At 37.7% G+C, this 17,284-nt stretch overlaps 1 protein-coding gene and 1 long non-coding RNA gene across 7 annotated transcripts in view; one reads left to right on the top strand and one right to left on the bottom strand.

Moving 5' to 3' along the window:
- Positions 1–467: 467 nt before the first annotated feature.
- On the bottom strand, positions 468–10,873 carry LOC118582700. Its single transcript, XR_004944788.1, has 4 exons — positions 10,753–10,873; positions 9,376–9,486; positions 2,178–2,226; positions 468–938 (listed from the first exon to the last, which is right to left on the bottom strand). It is a non-coding gene; the product is annotated as an uncharacterized LOC118582700 (long non-coding RNA).
- Positions 10,874–13,265: 2,392 nt separating this feature from the next.
- The window catches only part of Kcnh7 (potassium voltage-gated channel subfamily H member 7), a 458,805-nt gene continuing 454,786 nt past the window's right edge, over positions 13,266–17,284 (top strand). For all 6 annotated transcript variants that reach the window (XM_036185753.1, XM_036185750.1, XM_036185751.1 and 3 more), the window contains exons 1-2: positions 13,266–13,591; positions 15,272–15,502. In XM_036185753.1, the coding sequence (XP_036041646.1) occupies positions 13,516–13,591; positions 15,272–15,502 (307 nt within the window). In that variant the 5' untranslated portion in view covers positions 13,266–13,515. The remainder of the gene's footprint in view (positions 13,592–15,271; positions 15,503–17,284) is intronic.

The raw sequence follows: 17,284 nt of genomic DNA, 5'->3' as shown, positions 1-17,284 counted from the left end.
GAAATGGAAAATCCTGTTGGTGCACAGTGGAGGGAGATTAGCATGTAACATGATTTGAAGGAGATCAAGAAAATGAAATGCCCTCCAATAAATTGCTCAGTGTCTCACATTTTGCTGCTAGCTCATATTAGTGAGTCCCCAAGAAATGTATACAAATGTTTCTGTCAGGAAATTTTCTTTTGGGAATTACTTGAGGAAGTATAGAGAATGAAGATGCATCATAAGTTATGCTTGCAAATATGTTCTTGGAACCTTTGACAGAGAATAGGAAAACTCTGGCATTGAATTTCCAGTATAAAGTAAAATGTGCAGAAATACTCTGGAGTCACTTCACAATAGAAGTTGACTACAGTGCAGAGTTCCGATCTAACATAAAGAGGGAATGCTGTTGGGAAATGTTGAGATATGAAGGTTAACCTGGTTTTATAAAAAATGAAGACAGATTCAACAAGTGTATCATGTTTCCTTTTATTCATTTTTTGGGTGGGTTGCATTTTCTTTTCGTTGTAATTCACTATTGGTGTAATTATCAAGGCCACTCCACGTAGTGCTACCCACTACAATTCACTGTCCCCAACATACTATTAGAAGCCTACATAGACTAGAGCAAGTTTGTATCCAGGAAGAAACATGCGTGAGGAAAGTGTAAAGCTTGGTCTCACAACGGCAAAGCCAAGAGTTGACTTACAACTGCTGATAGAGACTTTTATAGCAGAAGACTAGCAGGTTTCTGAGTCAGGACTGACAGGTTTTGAGTCAAGAACAGTAATATGGAGGTCTCTGTTGCTTTCAACCAGGGTACACTTACCATCACACACAGGAAAAGAACTTTCTTCCTCCATTCTTTGCTAATCTTTCAGTGCTACAGCCAACAAAATAACTTGAGCTTTCAAGAAAATGCCAGTGTTGCATTGTTTAATTCTGATACCAGTGTACATCTACAAAAAAAAAAAAAAGATACTAACTTCTAGAACTATTTTGAATGATTATTATCAAAATAAACTACAAAATGCCACACAAATAGCATGATTCCCAAAGTCTTTTCTATTAAAATACTATTTTGGTATCTATTCCTTTTTAAAAATTTTCACTTGCTTACTATGGGCTAGGGTGAGGAGTACCTGAAAGCAACAGTGTACACGTGGAACTCAGAATATGGCTTGCTGAAAATGATTCTTTCCTCCCACAATGTGGGTCCTCTGAATTGAGTTGAATTTCTCAGTCTTGGAGGTAAGTGTCTTTACCTGCTGAACCGTTCCATGGGCCCTTAAGTGGTTTCTTTCATAAATGACTTAAATGGTATCTTAAAGCAAAAACTTGTATCTGTGAGAATGCAGATACATAAAATACCATAAAACAAGATTGAAAAGATTTGGAACAAGAGTTTCTGACTTGAATTCATTCTTTAGATTATAACTGATAAAATGAGATGTGACAGTGAGAAACCAATGGCCAGAGAAAATGACACCATGTTATTTGCTGCTGTGTGACATAAAGCTGAGAAATAACAATATAAATTAAAGATGATAAAAATTAAATCTTCTATAACATAAAGAATGCCCGTATGAAATGAGAATCATTTCCAGTGCTGGTCTATCCTAGGCTAACAATGTTAATGACTAATTCAATAGAAGGCAGCCATCATCGATTTGTTACTTCATTTAACTCCCTATATAAAATATATTAGCAGCACTGAACAAAATAATTTAGCACAGAAGGCTGGAAAGGAAATATTAGTCTGATATAGTTTCATAATTACATTTTGTTCAAGATGATATAGAACATTCAGTTAAGACAAATCAGAGACAGAAAAATAGAAATTTATCTCAGAAAAATTTAAGTAGCCACATTGGGTTAAAGTATCAGAAAGCATTTCAAAATCCAAAGTGTTGTAAAGCTTTGCTGCAATGTGCCTGGATGTGAAGTATGGCTGAGATATGCAGTGTTTGTTAAAAAGAAACATTCAAATTAGTTATCAAATTTAGAAATTTAACAGATTTTGGAGAAGGAGTATGTTTTAGCAGTCAGAAGAGAATGGTATTCACATACTAGTTACAAGGCTACAAATTGAACTGAACTGAACTGAACTCATTTTATGACCTAAAGCAAATCTCTCCATCTCAATTTTCTTAGCTGTAAAACTGATCCCAGATGAAAGGCAATTCTCATGTGCTCACCTGCCTCTCTCTGTGATCAGGAAGTTCTTTTTGAAGTCAGCACAGAAAACTGTGAGGAGGAAATGGCAGTGAGAACATATATACATACATACACAGTACATATATGAACTCCAGCTTTTAATGATACCATTCATAGGACCACTTGAAGCATGATCATCATTGATTTAGAGTCAAAGGAAGCTATTTAATTGCAAATATACAGTCCTATTTAACAATTTCAATATAGAATTGATTTTGCATGGCCAATGAGCATGCTACTCAGCATGCATGCTTATACTTCTTTATGATGTCATTAAAATGGATGCTATTTGTAGTAAATCATTTATAAACACTGTTAGAATATAAAGCACATATCAATATGTATAACAGTCTGAATAGGAAAATGGTCAGTGTTTACTTTGAAATTCTTATTGGCACTTGGAAAATCTGTTTTCTTTCCACCATTCCTTTCTTGTTTTCTTTTATCCTCTCTGTCCCTGTTCCCTCTTGTTCTTTTCTCAGCCCCTTCCTCTCTTGCTGCTCACTTTTCTTTCTCTCCTCTTACAATCTTCTCTTTTTACCACCATTACCTCCTATATTTTCTTCCTCTGCCTCACCTGTTCCAATTACATTTCTCTCATTGACCCTTCCCTTCTCTTTTCTCTCTGTCCATTCATATGTTCATCCTGTGTGTTTTCCCTTCTTCTTTCTCATAACAACACTTATTGGCCACCACTATATGACAGATGGCATGCACAATATTAGGAATCCTGAAATAAATAACACATGGTCGCCAAGATACTGAATGTGTGTCTAAAAGGAGAAAAGAATAATTAGAAACTTGTTAGTAAAACCATACAGAGGGCAATGGAGAATGAGAAAGAATAAGGCTTATTCACAATCTTTCATTTCTAGCCTCTATCAACACTTTCAAAGACCACTTAAAAGTGTAGAGTGCAGGCAATAAGCCCCTACCCAATTGTGCCACACTATACTAGATGATATCACAAGGATTCAAAATTGCTCTCTCTCTCTCTCTGATTTCTCAATTCTTTTAATACTAGCTTGTCTTGTTATTTTAAAAATTACTCTTGGTTTGAAGTAAAATCTCAGTGAGTAAGACTACTTGAAATGAAAGCAAGGGGACCCGGGTTCAAACAATACACATCCACATAAAAGCAAAGCATGGACATATGTGCCTAAAATCCCAGGAGAGCTTTGGCAGACCAAACTAGTCAAAACAGTGGTTTAGGTTTGTTGAGAGACCCTGTCCTAAAAAATTTAGGTGCAGAGTCATGTCACTCTGTGTACTTTTCTGGCTTTAATATGTCCGGGTATCTTAAAGACAAATATTTCTAGCAATGAAACTACTTTGTATTTTTTTAGAATCCATTATACATACACACACACACACACACACACACACACACACACACACACACACACATGCACACGCACACACACATGCACACTCACACGCACACACTCACACTAAATTTACTCTGAATAGACTTAGGAATAGTGAAACAACTGACCACATGCCAGAATTTTTTAAATCATAAACTTTCCTCAATAGTCTTTTGAAATTTTTGGGAACTGTCCTTGAATTATCCTGCCTGATAACAGTGTTTATATATGCCCAAGACCTGCCCCCATTCTTTGTCAGTTTAACATCAGAATAGAGGAGTCTCAGTAGCTAAAATCAGTTGCACAGGTACTATATACCTGTATCACTGATTTCTAAAGCCTTGAACATCAAATCTCAGGTGAGTGGCCTGTTTTACAGATCTTCATCTTGTTTGGTAAGAAAATTAAGTGTTGTAGAATATTATTTTAAGATGTGTTGCATTTGTTTACTTTGTGGAATGTGCGTTTAATGATGCAAAGTTATGTTGCATTTGTTTAACTCTGTGAAGCTGTGTTACTTTGACTATCTAAAACACCTGAGAGTCTAACAAAGAGATGAACAGCCAATAGCAAGGCAGGGGAAAGGATAGGTGGGAATGGCAGGCAGAGAGAATAAAAAGGAGAAATCTGGGAGGAAAAGAAGAAGAACAAGAGGGATCAAGGAGGAGGACATCAGAGGCCAGCCACACAGCTTACACAGAGTAAGAGTGAAAGTAAGATATACAAAAGTATGAAAAGGAAAAAAAAAGAGGCAAAAGGTAGATGGGATGATTTAAAGTTAAGAAAAGCTGGCGAGAAACAAGCCAAGCTAAGGCTGGGCATTTATAATTAAGTATAAGTCTCTGTGTTTATTTATTTGGGAGCTGGGTGGCAGGCCCCCAAAAAGAGTAAAGAGCAAAAACAAACAACAACTAAGCCAATTTTTGAGTGAACTAGTTGAGTAGACATATCTGGAAGCCTATCTATGTTATTTATAAATCTCATCCATACCGTTTTCCCTTTATATATTTTAATCTGAATTCTTTCATTATAATATTAAAAAACTACAGTAGTAAATATGACACATCTATGGTTCCTAAGAGTCCTTTCAGTAATCCATAAAGCTGAGCATTCTGGAGACCAAGAACACACTCAACAGATCCCAGATGCCTGTATTTCACACTCTGCAGCCCACATGTACTGCTATAGTTACCCAAGGTGATAAAGTTACCCAGGAAAAAGTTGGTACATGTAAATTAGACCTCTTTGCATGGTTTCTTACTATAAAATGCAAACCTATCATGTTTTCAAGATAATCAATTTTAATTCTATGTTTTGTTTATTAAAAATAGATTTTTTTCATATAATATATTCTGATTATGGTTTCCCTTCCCCAAACTCCCAAACTCCTATCCCATCCAGATACATACATACTTTCTTTGTATCTCCTTAGAAAACAAGGAAGCATCTAAGGAATAATAATAAAATGAAAAGACAAAAAAATTGGAATAGGACAAAATAAACAGAGGAAGAAGAGCCAAAAGAAAAAGAACAAGAAATACGTATGGATGCAGAGGTGATCACACACACAGGAATACCTTAAAAACACAAAATCAGAGGCCGTAATATATATGTAATGGACTTATAAAGTTAAAATAATGCACTGATACAACATTATGAGACAAACAGCCTGCAAAAATACCATTGGGTTTGTTTCATGTTGGCCATCTATTGCTGGGGATGGGCCTTATCTTTAAGAATGGTTTGTTTCTCAACCCCTATCCCCCCCCCCCAAAAAAAAAAAAAAAAAAAGAAGAATGGTTTGTTTCCATTTGTTGTTTTTTGTTTTTAGAGACAGGGTTTCTTTGTGTATCTCTGGCTGTCTTGAAACTCACTCTGTAGACCAAGATGGCATAGAACTCAGAGATCCAACTGTATCTGTCGCCCTGAGCACTGGGATTAAAGGTATGTGCCACCACAGCTGTGAAACCTGCATGGGACTGGACTAGGACCTCTGCACAGTGAGACAGTTGTGTAGTTTGATCTGCTTTAGGGGCCCTCTGGCAGTAGGATCAGAACCCATCCCTGGTGCATGAGCAGGCTTTTTGGAGTTCACTACCTATGATGGAACATCTCACACAGCCTTGAGGCAAGGGGAGGGGCTTAGACCTGCCTCTACTAAATGTACCTCCCCAGGGGAGGACTTACTTTCTTGTAGGAGGGAATAGGGGAGGGTTGGAAGGGGTGGCTGGAGGGATGGGAGGAAGTAAGAGGAAGACCTTTGATTGATATGTAAAATTAATAAAAAAAATTCTTAATTAAAAAATACACCACCAGCACCAGTGACTCTCCCTTGGAGAAAATTAATTTTTATTTGCAAGTGATTATCAATCAGAAATAGCTTCTGGGTTAGGAATGTGGCATGTGTCCACTTCTTTCAGTTCTAAGACCCAATATGGTTCAGATTCATGTAGAGCATGTGAATGATGCTACAGTCTCTGAGTCTTTATGTGCATCCGTCCTGTTATGTCTAGAAGGCCTTGTTTTCTTGGTGTCGTCCATCACCTCTGGCTTTTATAATCTTTTCATCTCCTCTTCTGCAGAGTTCACTGAGCCCTGAGGGTAGGGATTTGGTAGAGACATCCCATTTAGGGCTGAGTGTCCCAAGGTCTCTCACTCTCTGCACATTGACTGGCTGTAGGTGTCTGTATTTGTTCCCATCTGCTTTGGAGGAAGTTTCTCTTGTGATGGCTGAATACTGATATACAAGTATACCAGAATATTCTTGGGTGTCATTTTTTTGCTGCTTACTGTTGGTTTTCCCCTAGCTCCCTGGCATATCAACTCTTGGGTTCTTGGCTACCCAAGCAGTGCTGGGTATGGGTTCCATTTCCTGAAGTAGGCTTTAAATCAAATCAGATCTTTGATAGTTACTTCCACAGGCTTTGTGCTGTGATTGCACCAGCATCATCTTCAGGGGCATCACCACTGTAGATGGAAAAGTTTCTAGCTGGGTTGGTGTTTACCTTCTTCCTATAGTAGTGTGCAAAGTACATACATTCCAATACCATGGAAATTAGTCAATATGGGTAAAAGCTGTAGATAGGCACCATCCCGACTTTTCCATGTTCAATGGGTTGTGTAGTTGTTGTCTTCAAGAGTACAGCTTTACCATTAGATTATGGAGAGTTACCAATGCCTTGAAAATATCCTGGGTTATTTGGGAATTACCCTGGGACCCCTTTGGCCAATTAGATGGAAACCACTCCTGGTACCAGAAACTTCTTTTAGTGATGAGAGACATCTATTTGGAGCTCTTATTCTGGAGTTATTTTGCAATTTCCATTAGATCCACTTCATATCTAATAGAGGGTGATTATCTAAAACACATAAAGAACTAAAAAAAAAAACTGCACATCAAGAAGACAAACAAACCAATTAAAAATGAGGTACTGATCAAATCAAATAATTAGAAAAAAACTCAAATGGCTGAGAAATACTTAAAAGAAATGTTCAACACTGTTAGTCATCAGGAAAATTCAAATCAAAACTATTTTGAGACTTCACCTTATAACTGTCTGAATGCCTAAGATCGATAAATAAAACAAATGGCAGCTCATGCTGGCAAGAATGTGGAGTAAGAGCAACATTCTTCCATTGCTGGTGGCAGTGCAACCTTGTACAGCCACTATGGAAATCAGTGTGGTGGTTGCTCAGGAAGATGGGAATCAGTCTACCTCAATTCCATCTATCAGCTATTCAACTGTTGAGCATATACCCAAAGAATGCTTCATCCTCCTACAGTGACATTTTCTCAACCATGTTCATTACTGCTCCACTGATAATAGCCAGAGACTGGAAATAACCTAGATGTCTGTCAACAGATGAATGGATAGAGAAAGTGTGGTATATTTGCATAATGGAATATTTATCAGCCATTGGGAAAATGAAATAATGAAATTTGCAAATAAGTTGATGGAGCTAAGAACAAACAAACAAAAACAAACACCCCAAGTGAGGTAATCCAGACCCAGAAAGATAAATATGGTATGTATTCACTTCATGTGGATGTTAGCTGTTAAGACATTGATAAACAAGCTACAACCCAGAGAACCACAGAGGTTATGTAGAGAGTAAAGCAATGGGGAGGGGGAAGAATGGGTCTACCTAGAAAGAGCAAATGGAATAGATAGCTAAGAATAGACAGGAGCAGGACTGGAATATCAAGATAAAATGGGGAAGGGGAGGGATAGTGGAGTAAGGACAGAATATGGGTAGGGACAGGTAAAACTAAGGGCCATTTGAGGTTTTGTAATAGAAACCAAATACAATAGAAAACTTCCTAAATTATATACAAGAAAAAATTCTTAAAATACCATTTATCTGCACCTTTTAAATGTGTTTATCACATTTTCTATCAATTATTCTTCAATGTTATTTTTAAATTTAAATTTTTTAGAGTTTGATAAAGGTGTTCTAAAACTGTGTAGAAAAGCTATAATGTCAGTATAAAGATAGGAAAAGTTCTAAATAACTTTACTACTTTATGTACTCTTCATGTAACAGCCAAAAACATTTATAACTTCCTCTGCTGATAGAGAAATTCATGATTCAAGTTCTTATAGTTTGGTTCAGTGTTTTCCCCAAAGACTTTTTAATCTCTCCCACAAAGGGAACATTAAGTCACCCCCATCATTTTGCCAGAAGTACTTGAACATGCTATAAAAATTGCTTAGACATAATTGGAATTCTTCCTTCAAAATAAAAGGCAAATTTAATAAGTTCTGTTCAACCACATCAAAATATATTTATAGAAGAGCACTTATTTGTGAATGATAATATTGCGTAAGGAAACCTAGAAAATAGCAAGTTATTGTAAAGCAAGATTCATTTCCCAGTTAAATTTTTCAAAATGACTGATGTCAAGTTAAATGTAAGGACTATATCAAACAGTTTAAATAAAGGTAAAAATGAATAGGCAATCTAAAACAATTTTAATATCTACAGATACTGTGTGAAAGAGTTCATTTACTCAGACTTCTAGAAAGTAATATGTAAAATGCTTCTCAATTTTAGTCAACTAATGAGTTAGTTCTTAAATAAAAAAATTATATTGTGAACTATCTTACTACTGTATGCTGCCAAATATTCAGCTGTAATATTACTATAATATTCTAATTTTATCATATTTGGGGTGATTTCTGTAAGTTACAGAGCTCAGTTATTTCTTATTATCTGCTATTCTTTGTTACTATCACTTTTTTTTTCTGTTATTGATGGATCTTTGACTCACTTGAACAGGTTATTTGCTGTAATAACTGGTGGTATACTTTAGGAAAGAGTTAGCTACCTCAGTCTTCACAGAATCGTGTATTACTAGAGTCAGTTTAATATATCAGCAATGAGACAAATCATTTACTATATACCAGATGTTATGCTAAGTATCTGTATATATCTCTTTCTTACTGTTCACGCAAACCTAAAAATCACAAATTGTTCCACTGATTTGAGAAATAAAGCCACAAATATATATCTTAGATATTTTCAATATTTTCTGTTATAGTTTAATTTTTTGTGTATGGGAAATCTATGTATGTATATGGTGGTGTCAGAGACCAATGTTGGGTATCTCCCAATATCACTCTCCCCCTTAGATTTTTAAGGCCCAAGATTATTATTAGGTATCTTCCTTGATTGCTTTCCATCTTATCTTTGGGCACAGGATCTCTCACTGAATCTTGAGCTCAGTTTCAAATAGATTGCCTGGCTAAAATATCTGGGATTCATCTGTCCCCATTTGTCAAGTATTGGTGTTACAGAGAAGCCATCTTACCTAGTTTCTCTGTGGGAGATAGGAATCCCAAGCCTGGTCATGAGAACTCAGATTGTCATGATGTGCAAAAAGCTCTTCAACAGTTGAGCCATCTCCCAACCCTGAATTTCACTATAATAAAATAGTGTAATGTTAGAACCTAGTCTTCCCTCTATTTCTTTCTCTACACCAAACTGCATAAACATATTATTGTGTTAATAGATGACTTCAACATTCCCACTTCTTAGTCAATTCCAAGCTATTAAGAATAAGGCAAGACAAAATCTGCCTAACTCACAACTGTAGAGTTGGGTGTTTTGTAAGTTAGGTGTGACCCAGTTAGTAAGAGATGATACAGCATCTCCACAGAAGACCACATTAAGATACCCATTAAAATGATGCATTGTGGTCATCAGATCAATAACAGAGTTTTCTAAACTATACAAAAACTTTACATAAATCTCATCAAATTACTTTCTATATCACTTCAAAAACAGTAAAATGCTAAAGTAATACCATTTACTTGCTGAGTTTCCTTTTTCCTTTCTCAGTATAAGAATAGCACTTAACTATTCCATGATGATTACTATTCTTTCTATAAAGACTGGAGAAAACATATAAAATGCTTAAAATTTTTCTAATGTAGGATCTTAAGAAAAGTTCCATTTTTTTTAAGTGTGCTAGGAATAATTGAACCTAGATTGCCATGCATGCAATCACTGAGCAGTATACCTACCACCACACATATGCATAACTGTGTGTAAAAAAAACACTATTTGTTATGTAATAGGCGTTGTTAAAACATTTACATATTTAAATTTTTAATGTCTTAGATTCAAGGAAATGTTAATAACTACAAGTTTTAAAAGTTGTATGAATCTATTTTGTAACTTTGTTCATAATTAGGTGACTGAGTGTCAAGCTGTACATTTCATGGGATTTTGAGAGCTTAGTTTATGCAATTTTTCAGCATTTGGATCTCCAAAAATTCAAAATGCTTGTTAGAAATATAAACCATAATATCTGAAGTCAGCTTTTACAGATGTAGGGATGAAAGGAGATAATTTTCCAGCCAGCAAGATGCCCTGGTTGTCACCCTGTGGTTTTATTCAATTATTGGGTGAGTGTAGATTAATGTACTTGCCTCCACTGTGACAATATATAATGCATGAACACAATTACTGGGGTAATTCAGAAACAGAATACATTTAATCTTCTGTTCAAATCAACCAATTATAATACATAGGTTATGGAATGTTCTATGATTGTGCATAGACTTGTGAATAGAACTGATGTTAGTTAAATATGACTGGGAAAGTGTGAAACCTATAACCTTACTTATATATTACACAGGCTATGAAAATTTAGCATTTATTTTATTAGCTAATCCAAACTTACCATTTTGAGTATTGTAGCTAAGGATAAAATACTGTAGTAAATAGGAATCCATTTTTCCTCTTGAAGAAAGTGGAGTTACAGAGTTTCCAAATGCAATATCCTGTGAAAGTCAGTGGCATAGTCTAAAAAGAAACATTGCACAACAAACTTCAAGTCAGCTCGTCTTTTCCTACAGTAGAGAAACATTTGCGTTTCAAAACATACCAGGGATAGTTATTACCTTAAAGTAGTATTCATTTGCTGAGTTTAAAAGTCATTTAAAATTTATTAGCCAGTCATACTGCTTTGTTAAAACTTACTGTTGTATTATTGTGTCAGGAAACCTTATAGTCAATGAAACTTTATACAGAAAACTTACAATCCACACAATTTGTAGGTTATTTTTCTTTCCTTGGAGTCCTTGTTTTGGGGGAAAATGTGAACTTGAAGTTACTTAAAAAGCTAAGTAAAAAGGGAGGGTGTTTAAGAAATGTGTCAAAAATAGCAACGTGTGTTTTTCTAGGCATTTAGTGCCTAAGATCAGGCTATAGGACTTAAGAGCCACTAGACTGAGTTTGAAGTCCCACTGTCTTTGATAACCACTGGCTATCAGCAGTATCCGAGTCAGTACCACGGATAGCTCCATGCAATTTGCATCTGGAAGAGGAACTCTTCTTGCAAGCCCAGGTGCAGCTAGGGAACAGAATGACAGAATAATCTACTTATAAAGTAAAAGAAGATAAAATAAACCATGCTTCGGGAAAGTGTGTGTCCTCAATATTATAGGGGATGCAACTGTACAGATTCAGGAAAAATCAAGCTAATTAACTAGAAATTCAACTTTTCCAGCACTCACCATTTCACTTCAGTGTTTTCAATACTTTCATGTAAAATAATTAGAATTTCTTGGGTTCTTGTTTTTATTTGTATTTGGGGGGTGCATGTTTTATGAAACGTATAAAGTGTTATGTTAGTCTCCTATTTCCTACAAAATTGGTGATTCACCTTCCTAAACTAACCTTGCCTCTTGGCGCTTAGTTCCAATCTCACTATTTCACTTCACATTTGAGCTATCACTAACAAAATATGAACCCCACTGACTCAGACAAAGCAGGACAGTGGGCTGCACTCTGACCTATCAGAGAATCTCTAGCATGCAGCTACACGCCCTGATGGTAGTCTATGTACTTTTATTGCCAGAGAGAAACAAGAGGTTTGTCCATGCTCTCTTTTGTAGAATGAAATGGTGGCAGATACAGAAAGGAGTGTGGCAAGGGCTATTTCAGGTGAAGCATCGATGAAGGGAAAGAAGCAAGAGGGGAGAAAAGGAAACCTGGAAAAAACAACTTTGAAAAGATGTTTTCCTGGCACAGCTTGCCTTAAGTCTTCGGAAGTATTTGTCCGAAGTATGTATAAGCCAGGAGGAGATTCCCACATTGGAAGACTCGGAGAAGCACAAACGACGAGACCTCGATGCTGTCCTTTGAATCTCTTCCTGTCTTATGCAAGCGCTCCCTTAGAAAAGATGAGAAAGCTGAAAGAATTGGCTAGTGTGTTTAGAAGGTAAGTAGCAAGGGAGGTCACTTCAAGGCTGCAAACTCTTAGCCCCACCCACCTTTTGTTCCTTCTCCCTGGCGCCCAGCCTCACCCGCTCCAAACTCTTGCCTTGTTTTGTACCATTTGTTTACACTATCTTTGGCCTTATCATCCTCCTAGCAACCTAGCGCCTGGAGTCCCAGGCACCCCTCAAACGTTGCAACTCCTCGGGGACTCCCTCGGGGAAACCCGGCATGCTCAGCGGTGCTGACATCCTTCAGTCTTTCAGAGGCTAAGCTCAGCGCTGGATAGCCCGGGTTTCATTCAGGGACCACGCCTGACGTGCTCAGGGGTCCGAGCTGGACCCTGAAATTGAACCTGCACTCTTAGGTGGCACATCTTAGATCTTCAACATTCTGAGCGCCAGAAGAGCTTCGAAACGCTCATTGAAGGGCTGGCTTCCCACCTGTCTTTTCTCTGCAGCTGAGGGTGTGTTAGCTACTTCGGGGCGAGGCGCTTAAGGACGAAGCCCTGTGGACAGTGGCGGTGCAGATCACCTTCCCAGAGTAGCTGTTTTATCACTGAGTTTTGGAGATTTCTTGGCTGCCTTCCGCTAAGGCACGCTTGAGTAACCCGAGCTGTGGCGGCGCCCAAGCTCCCAGGATAAAGGCTGTGTGTGTGTGTGTGTGTGTGTGTGTGTGTGTGTGTAGGGGGAGAGGGCGGGGACAGAAACGTCAACCCCCACCCCTGCCTCCTTTTCTTTTTCCCCTTCCTGCAAAAGGCGCACAAGTCTTCCACCCCACCCCCCCCCCGCCCACCAACAATCCTTGGGGCGCTGGGCAACAGCCAGGTTAAGCCCATTTGCACTGGGAAATTGGCGCTGTTTGGGAGAAGAGAAACAAATCGATTGCCCTTGTGACTCCCCCCCTCCCCCCCCGGCCCAGCCCGCCCCCCGCGTTCCTCGGCCCTCCCCCGCCGCCTCCCGCACCCCGCCTCCTCCCCTCCCCGCCCCCAAGCCTCTCACCCGCGGCAGGCCGGTGTGAGGCCCCCTCCGGAAGGTGAGCGGGATGGATTGGATTCCGGCGGGCAACGCGGGTGTCTCGAAGTGGTGCTAATGGGAAGAGGTTTCTGCTCTCCAAAGAAGATGCGCTGCCACAAAGAGCGGCTTGCGCGCCGGCCTGGGCTCTAGCCCGGGAGATATCCCGGGAGAACTCCGAGCTCGGAGCGCTCGGCTAAGACCCGGGCAACATGCCTGTTCGCAGGGGGCATGTGGCACCGCAAAACACCTTCCTGGGGACCATCATACGGAAATTTGAAGGACAGAGTAAGTTCGTTTGTTCTCTCCTGTCACTCGCTTTCAGCTTTGGTAGAGCACTTGGGCGTCCGTCGCTTCCAAGCTAGAGAGATGGACAACTCTAGTCTGTCAAGTTAGAGGCTGGGAAAGCCAGCCAGGCAGTTCGGGTGGCAGCGGGAGCGTTCTCTCTCTCTCTAATATTAATTTGGATTTACATTTTAGATCATGGACTCCATTGTACGAGGCAATTTGATCCTCCTCTCCCACTGCTCCATTATCTGCCTTGCTACTTCATGCCCTACTAGTCTACTACCTTAAAGGGAACATGCTGGTGTAATACGGGCTTGCATTATAAGGCTCCTTTTCTGTAGCAGACTTTTTAAAGTCAGGAGCAGAACCGACCACAGGCTGGGAGTAAGGATATGTAAATGGCTATGCAAACTGTGTTTTATCTTGGTAAACTGCTGGGCTGTGGAGTGTCAAGGATGCTTGCTTGATGTTAGTTGGCTCTTAAAACTGAACTTTATACGGAAGCTGAAAATAGACGTCAAAGAATAATTTGGACAGCAGTGGTCTGGTTTGGAGTGTAAGAAACTCACTACTCAAAAAATATATTTGTGTGTCTCCGTTGCTCCCCTAAATATGCCTTCCTAGAATTTTAAAATCAAAGTGCAGTTTGTGAATCCCACAGAGACTGAATATAGATAAATTTAATGTACTCATGTAAGCAAGCCACCAGGAATTAATTATTTTATATAAATCTAGTAATTGAAAATCCTATAGTTGTCCATTTATATTCTGCACTGAATCTATTTCAGCGCATTTATGTTGCACACCTACAAATTTTCCAGTACTGCAATTAATGTGCAGATATGGTGCCTGTGTATGACATTAACTTCTCCATCCTACTTCATATTCTTTGTGGAAATAGCAAATACAATTTGCTATCACACTTACTGGGGTTTGCATGAAAGTATCTACTATTACACAAAAATTCTACCTTGTTACAAAAAAAAGTTTCTAAAAATGTGTTATCACCATGCTTAATGCATATGTGTATATTTTTTATCTTTTGAAAATGGACATTATGAAAGTATGAAGCTTTACATTATTGTTAATAAATGTGAAGTCATTTCATTGCTAAAGATAATTTTCTTTTAAAAAAAAAAAAAAGCATGTGTAAAAGCTACAAACATATATGCCTTCCTTACAAATATCAAGAAAAATCCAAGAGAAAGTTGCATTCTAAGATCCAGTGAAAGTTGAAGTGAGAAATCTGACAGTTTCAGGATGTTTCAATTTTCTGGCTTGGAAAATTTTTATCATATAACTAAATGGCATTCTGGAATTCTCCATTGGCAAGCTGCTTTCTGCCTTTCATTAGGACCCCTGAGAGTCACAGGGTTTGAGATCTAGACAACTTGGAAACTTCTGATCTGGCAACTTAAGAATAATTTTCTTAATTCCTTCTATTAAATACTTAGTGCCACTGATCTCACATTTAAAGTTTGTAGAGAGGTGTGTGTGTGTGTGTGTGTGTGTGTGTGTGTGTGTGTGTATGATTTTTAATTCTCAGGGAAAAGCTTAAGTAATTAGCATCTTGAGAAAGCAACTGCATCCCAGGCCCTTATTATGCAACAAAATGTTTTAGTGTTTGTGAGAACCTTGTGGAAGATTCTTAAAAGATGCCTTACCCTCTTCTTATCGCAGATAAAAAATTTATCATTGCAAATGCCAGAGTGCAGAACTGTGCCATCATCTACTGCAATGACGGGTTCTGTGAGATGACTGGTTTCTCCAGGCCAGATGTCATGCAGAAGCCATGCACCTGCGACTTTCTCCATGGGCCTGAGACCAAGAGGCATGATATTGCCCAAATTGCCCAGGCGTTGCTGGGGTCAGAGGAGAGGAAAGTGGAGGTCACCTACTATCATAAAAATGGTAACGTGAACCTGTTTAAGGTTCCTTGTGTTTGATTCTCCTGAAATGAAATTTTGATTGCTCAAAGTTCATATGCAGAGAAACCCCATTTAAGTAACTGTAGATGAATTTTTAACATAAAGTCTTAGTATCCAAGAAATATGAATGTTCTTATTATTGGACTAGTAGGAAAAATTCTTCTTTGTGTAAGGGTACCTTGTTTGAACTCTGTAGAGGTGCAGTAACTTAATGTCACCAAGGACAAGAATGTCATAAGTCAGCCCTGACACTTTTTAAAGGAATGAGGTGAAGATTAGTAATACACCATTTTTATCATTCTATGCATAATGTTAGAGAAACACATTTTATTTGTCTGCATTTGAACGTATTTCACAAGGTCTTCTTGGAAACAATGTAATCTGAATTGAAGATTGGTACAGTTATGAGTGTTTCTTGGCTTTTTAAATGTTGATGGTTGTCTCTTTCCTTTGTTTTTAGAGAAGATTAAGCAAAGTTTATAGTAACTTCCACAACTGAGCCACTAAACTTGAGTACATTCCTATGTTATAAAATAAGAATTATTTAATAATAATTTTATTATTATAATTACAGAAGACATTACTTGTGAGAAATACGGAAAAGGATCTGTGAGTGTGCAGAGTTATTAGTATTTACGTGTCTACCATAAACTATCACTTCAAAGTTAAGGTCATTATTTCAACTTTACCTTCTTATACCCTTGCCCTAGGAACAGTGCCCATGCATGCACACTGCAACACACACACACACACACACACACACACACACACACACACACATGCACACACACACATACATACACACATGCACACACACATTCATATGTGTGTTCATTAGATAGAGATAGATAGATAGATAGATACATAGATACATAGATACATAGATAGATACATAGATAGAGGTAGGTAGATAGATAGATAGATAGATAAAGTATTCAGATATAGATAACTGAATATAAATAGGTTATTATATATGAATACTCAGATAATGCTTTTTAAGGTAAATATAGATGCATAGGGTGCACTCTTAATGGTGTTTGCCAGTTAGTAAAACGCTTGTAAAATACATGTACATTGTAAATTTACCAATATTGCGCCATCTATTTATTCCTGTTGTATGTACAAAATTTGATGAGGCTGAGGAGAATCTGCTCAGATTTTTGGAAAACTCTTAAGTTTGGCAAATGTTTGTCATACTGTAGTCTACACTATTTTATGTCTCCTTTGAAAACTACAGAGAAAAATAGCAAAAGAAAGATATAATTCTTTCTCTTATTTTCTTATAATTAAATGTTTCCTGATATGAAATGTACAATCCTTAATTATGGGATTTTTCCAGTGTATGAGGCTGAACTTGAGTGGGTATTTGCAATCAAGTATTACTGGAAAAACAGGTTTGTATAAGTTTGTATTGCTCTGGAATGAGAGCAATTATATGATTATCAAACAGCACACAGCATGTTTCTTAAATTCTTCCCAGTTTACTCTTATTTTTTGAGCAGTAGCATTGTGTATTGTAAACAGTCCAAAGGTTCCACTGTCTAGAAATATTTCTGTATTGAGACTGTTACCAAACACTGCAACTTACCTCTTTTGTCTACATGATGCCAAGAAAGTAAACTTTTGAAGTGTAAGTAGTTCAGTGTTGTTTCTTATCTGACTGTTAAAGGATAAGGTTGACATGGTCTGTGTTGTGGCTGTTCAAGGCATGTTGGTCCATCAAGGCTGTTTCAAAATTTTTTTCATCTTAAAAAGTTAAAGTACT

Source organism: Onychomys torridus, chromosome 4 (genome assembly GCF_903995425.1).
Source record: "Onychomys torridus chromosome 4, mOncTor1.1, whole genome shotgun sequence".
Classification (NCBI taxonomy): domain Eukaryota; kingdom Metazoa; phylum Chordata; class Mammalia; order Rodentia; family Cricetidae; genus Onychomys; species Onychomys torridus.
This window is presented reverse-complemented; position numbering and strand designations above follow the sequence as displayed.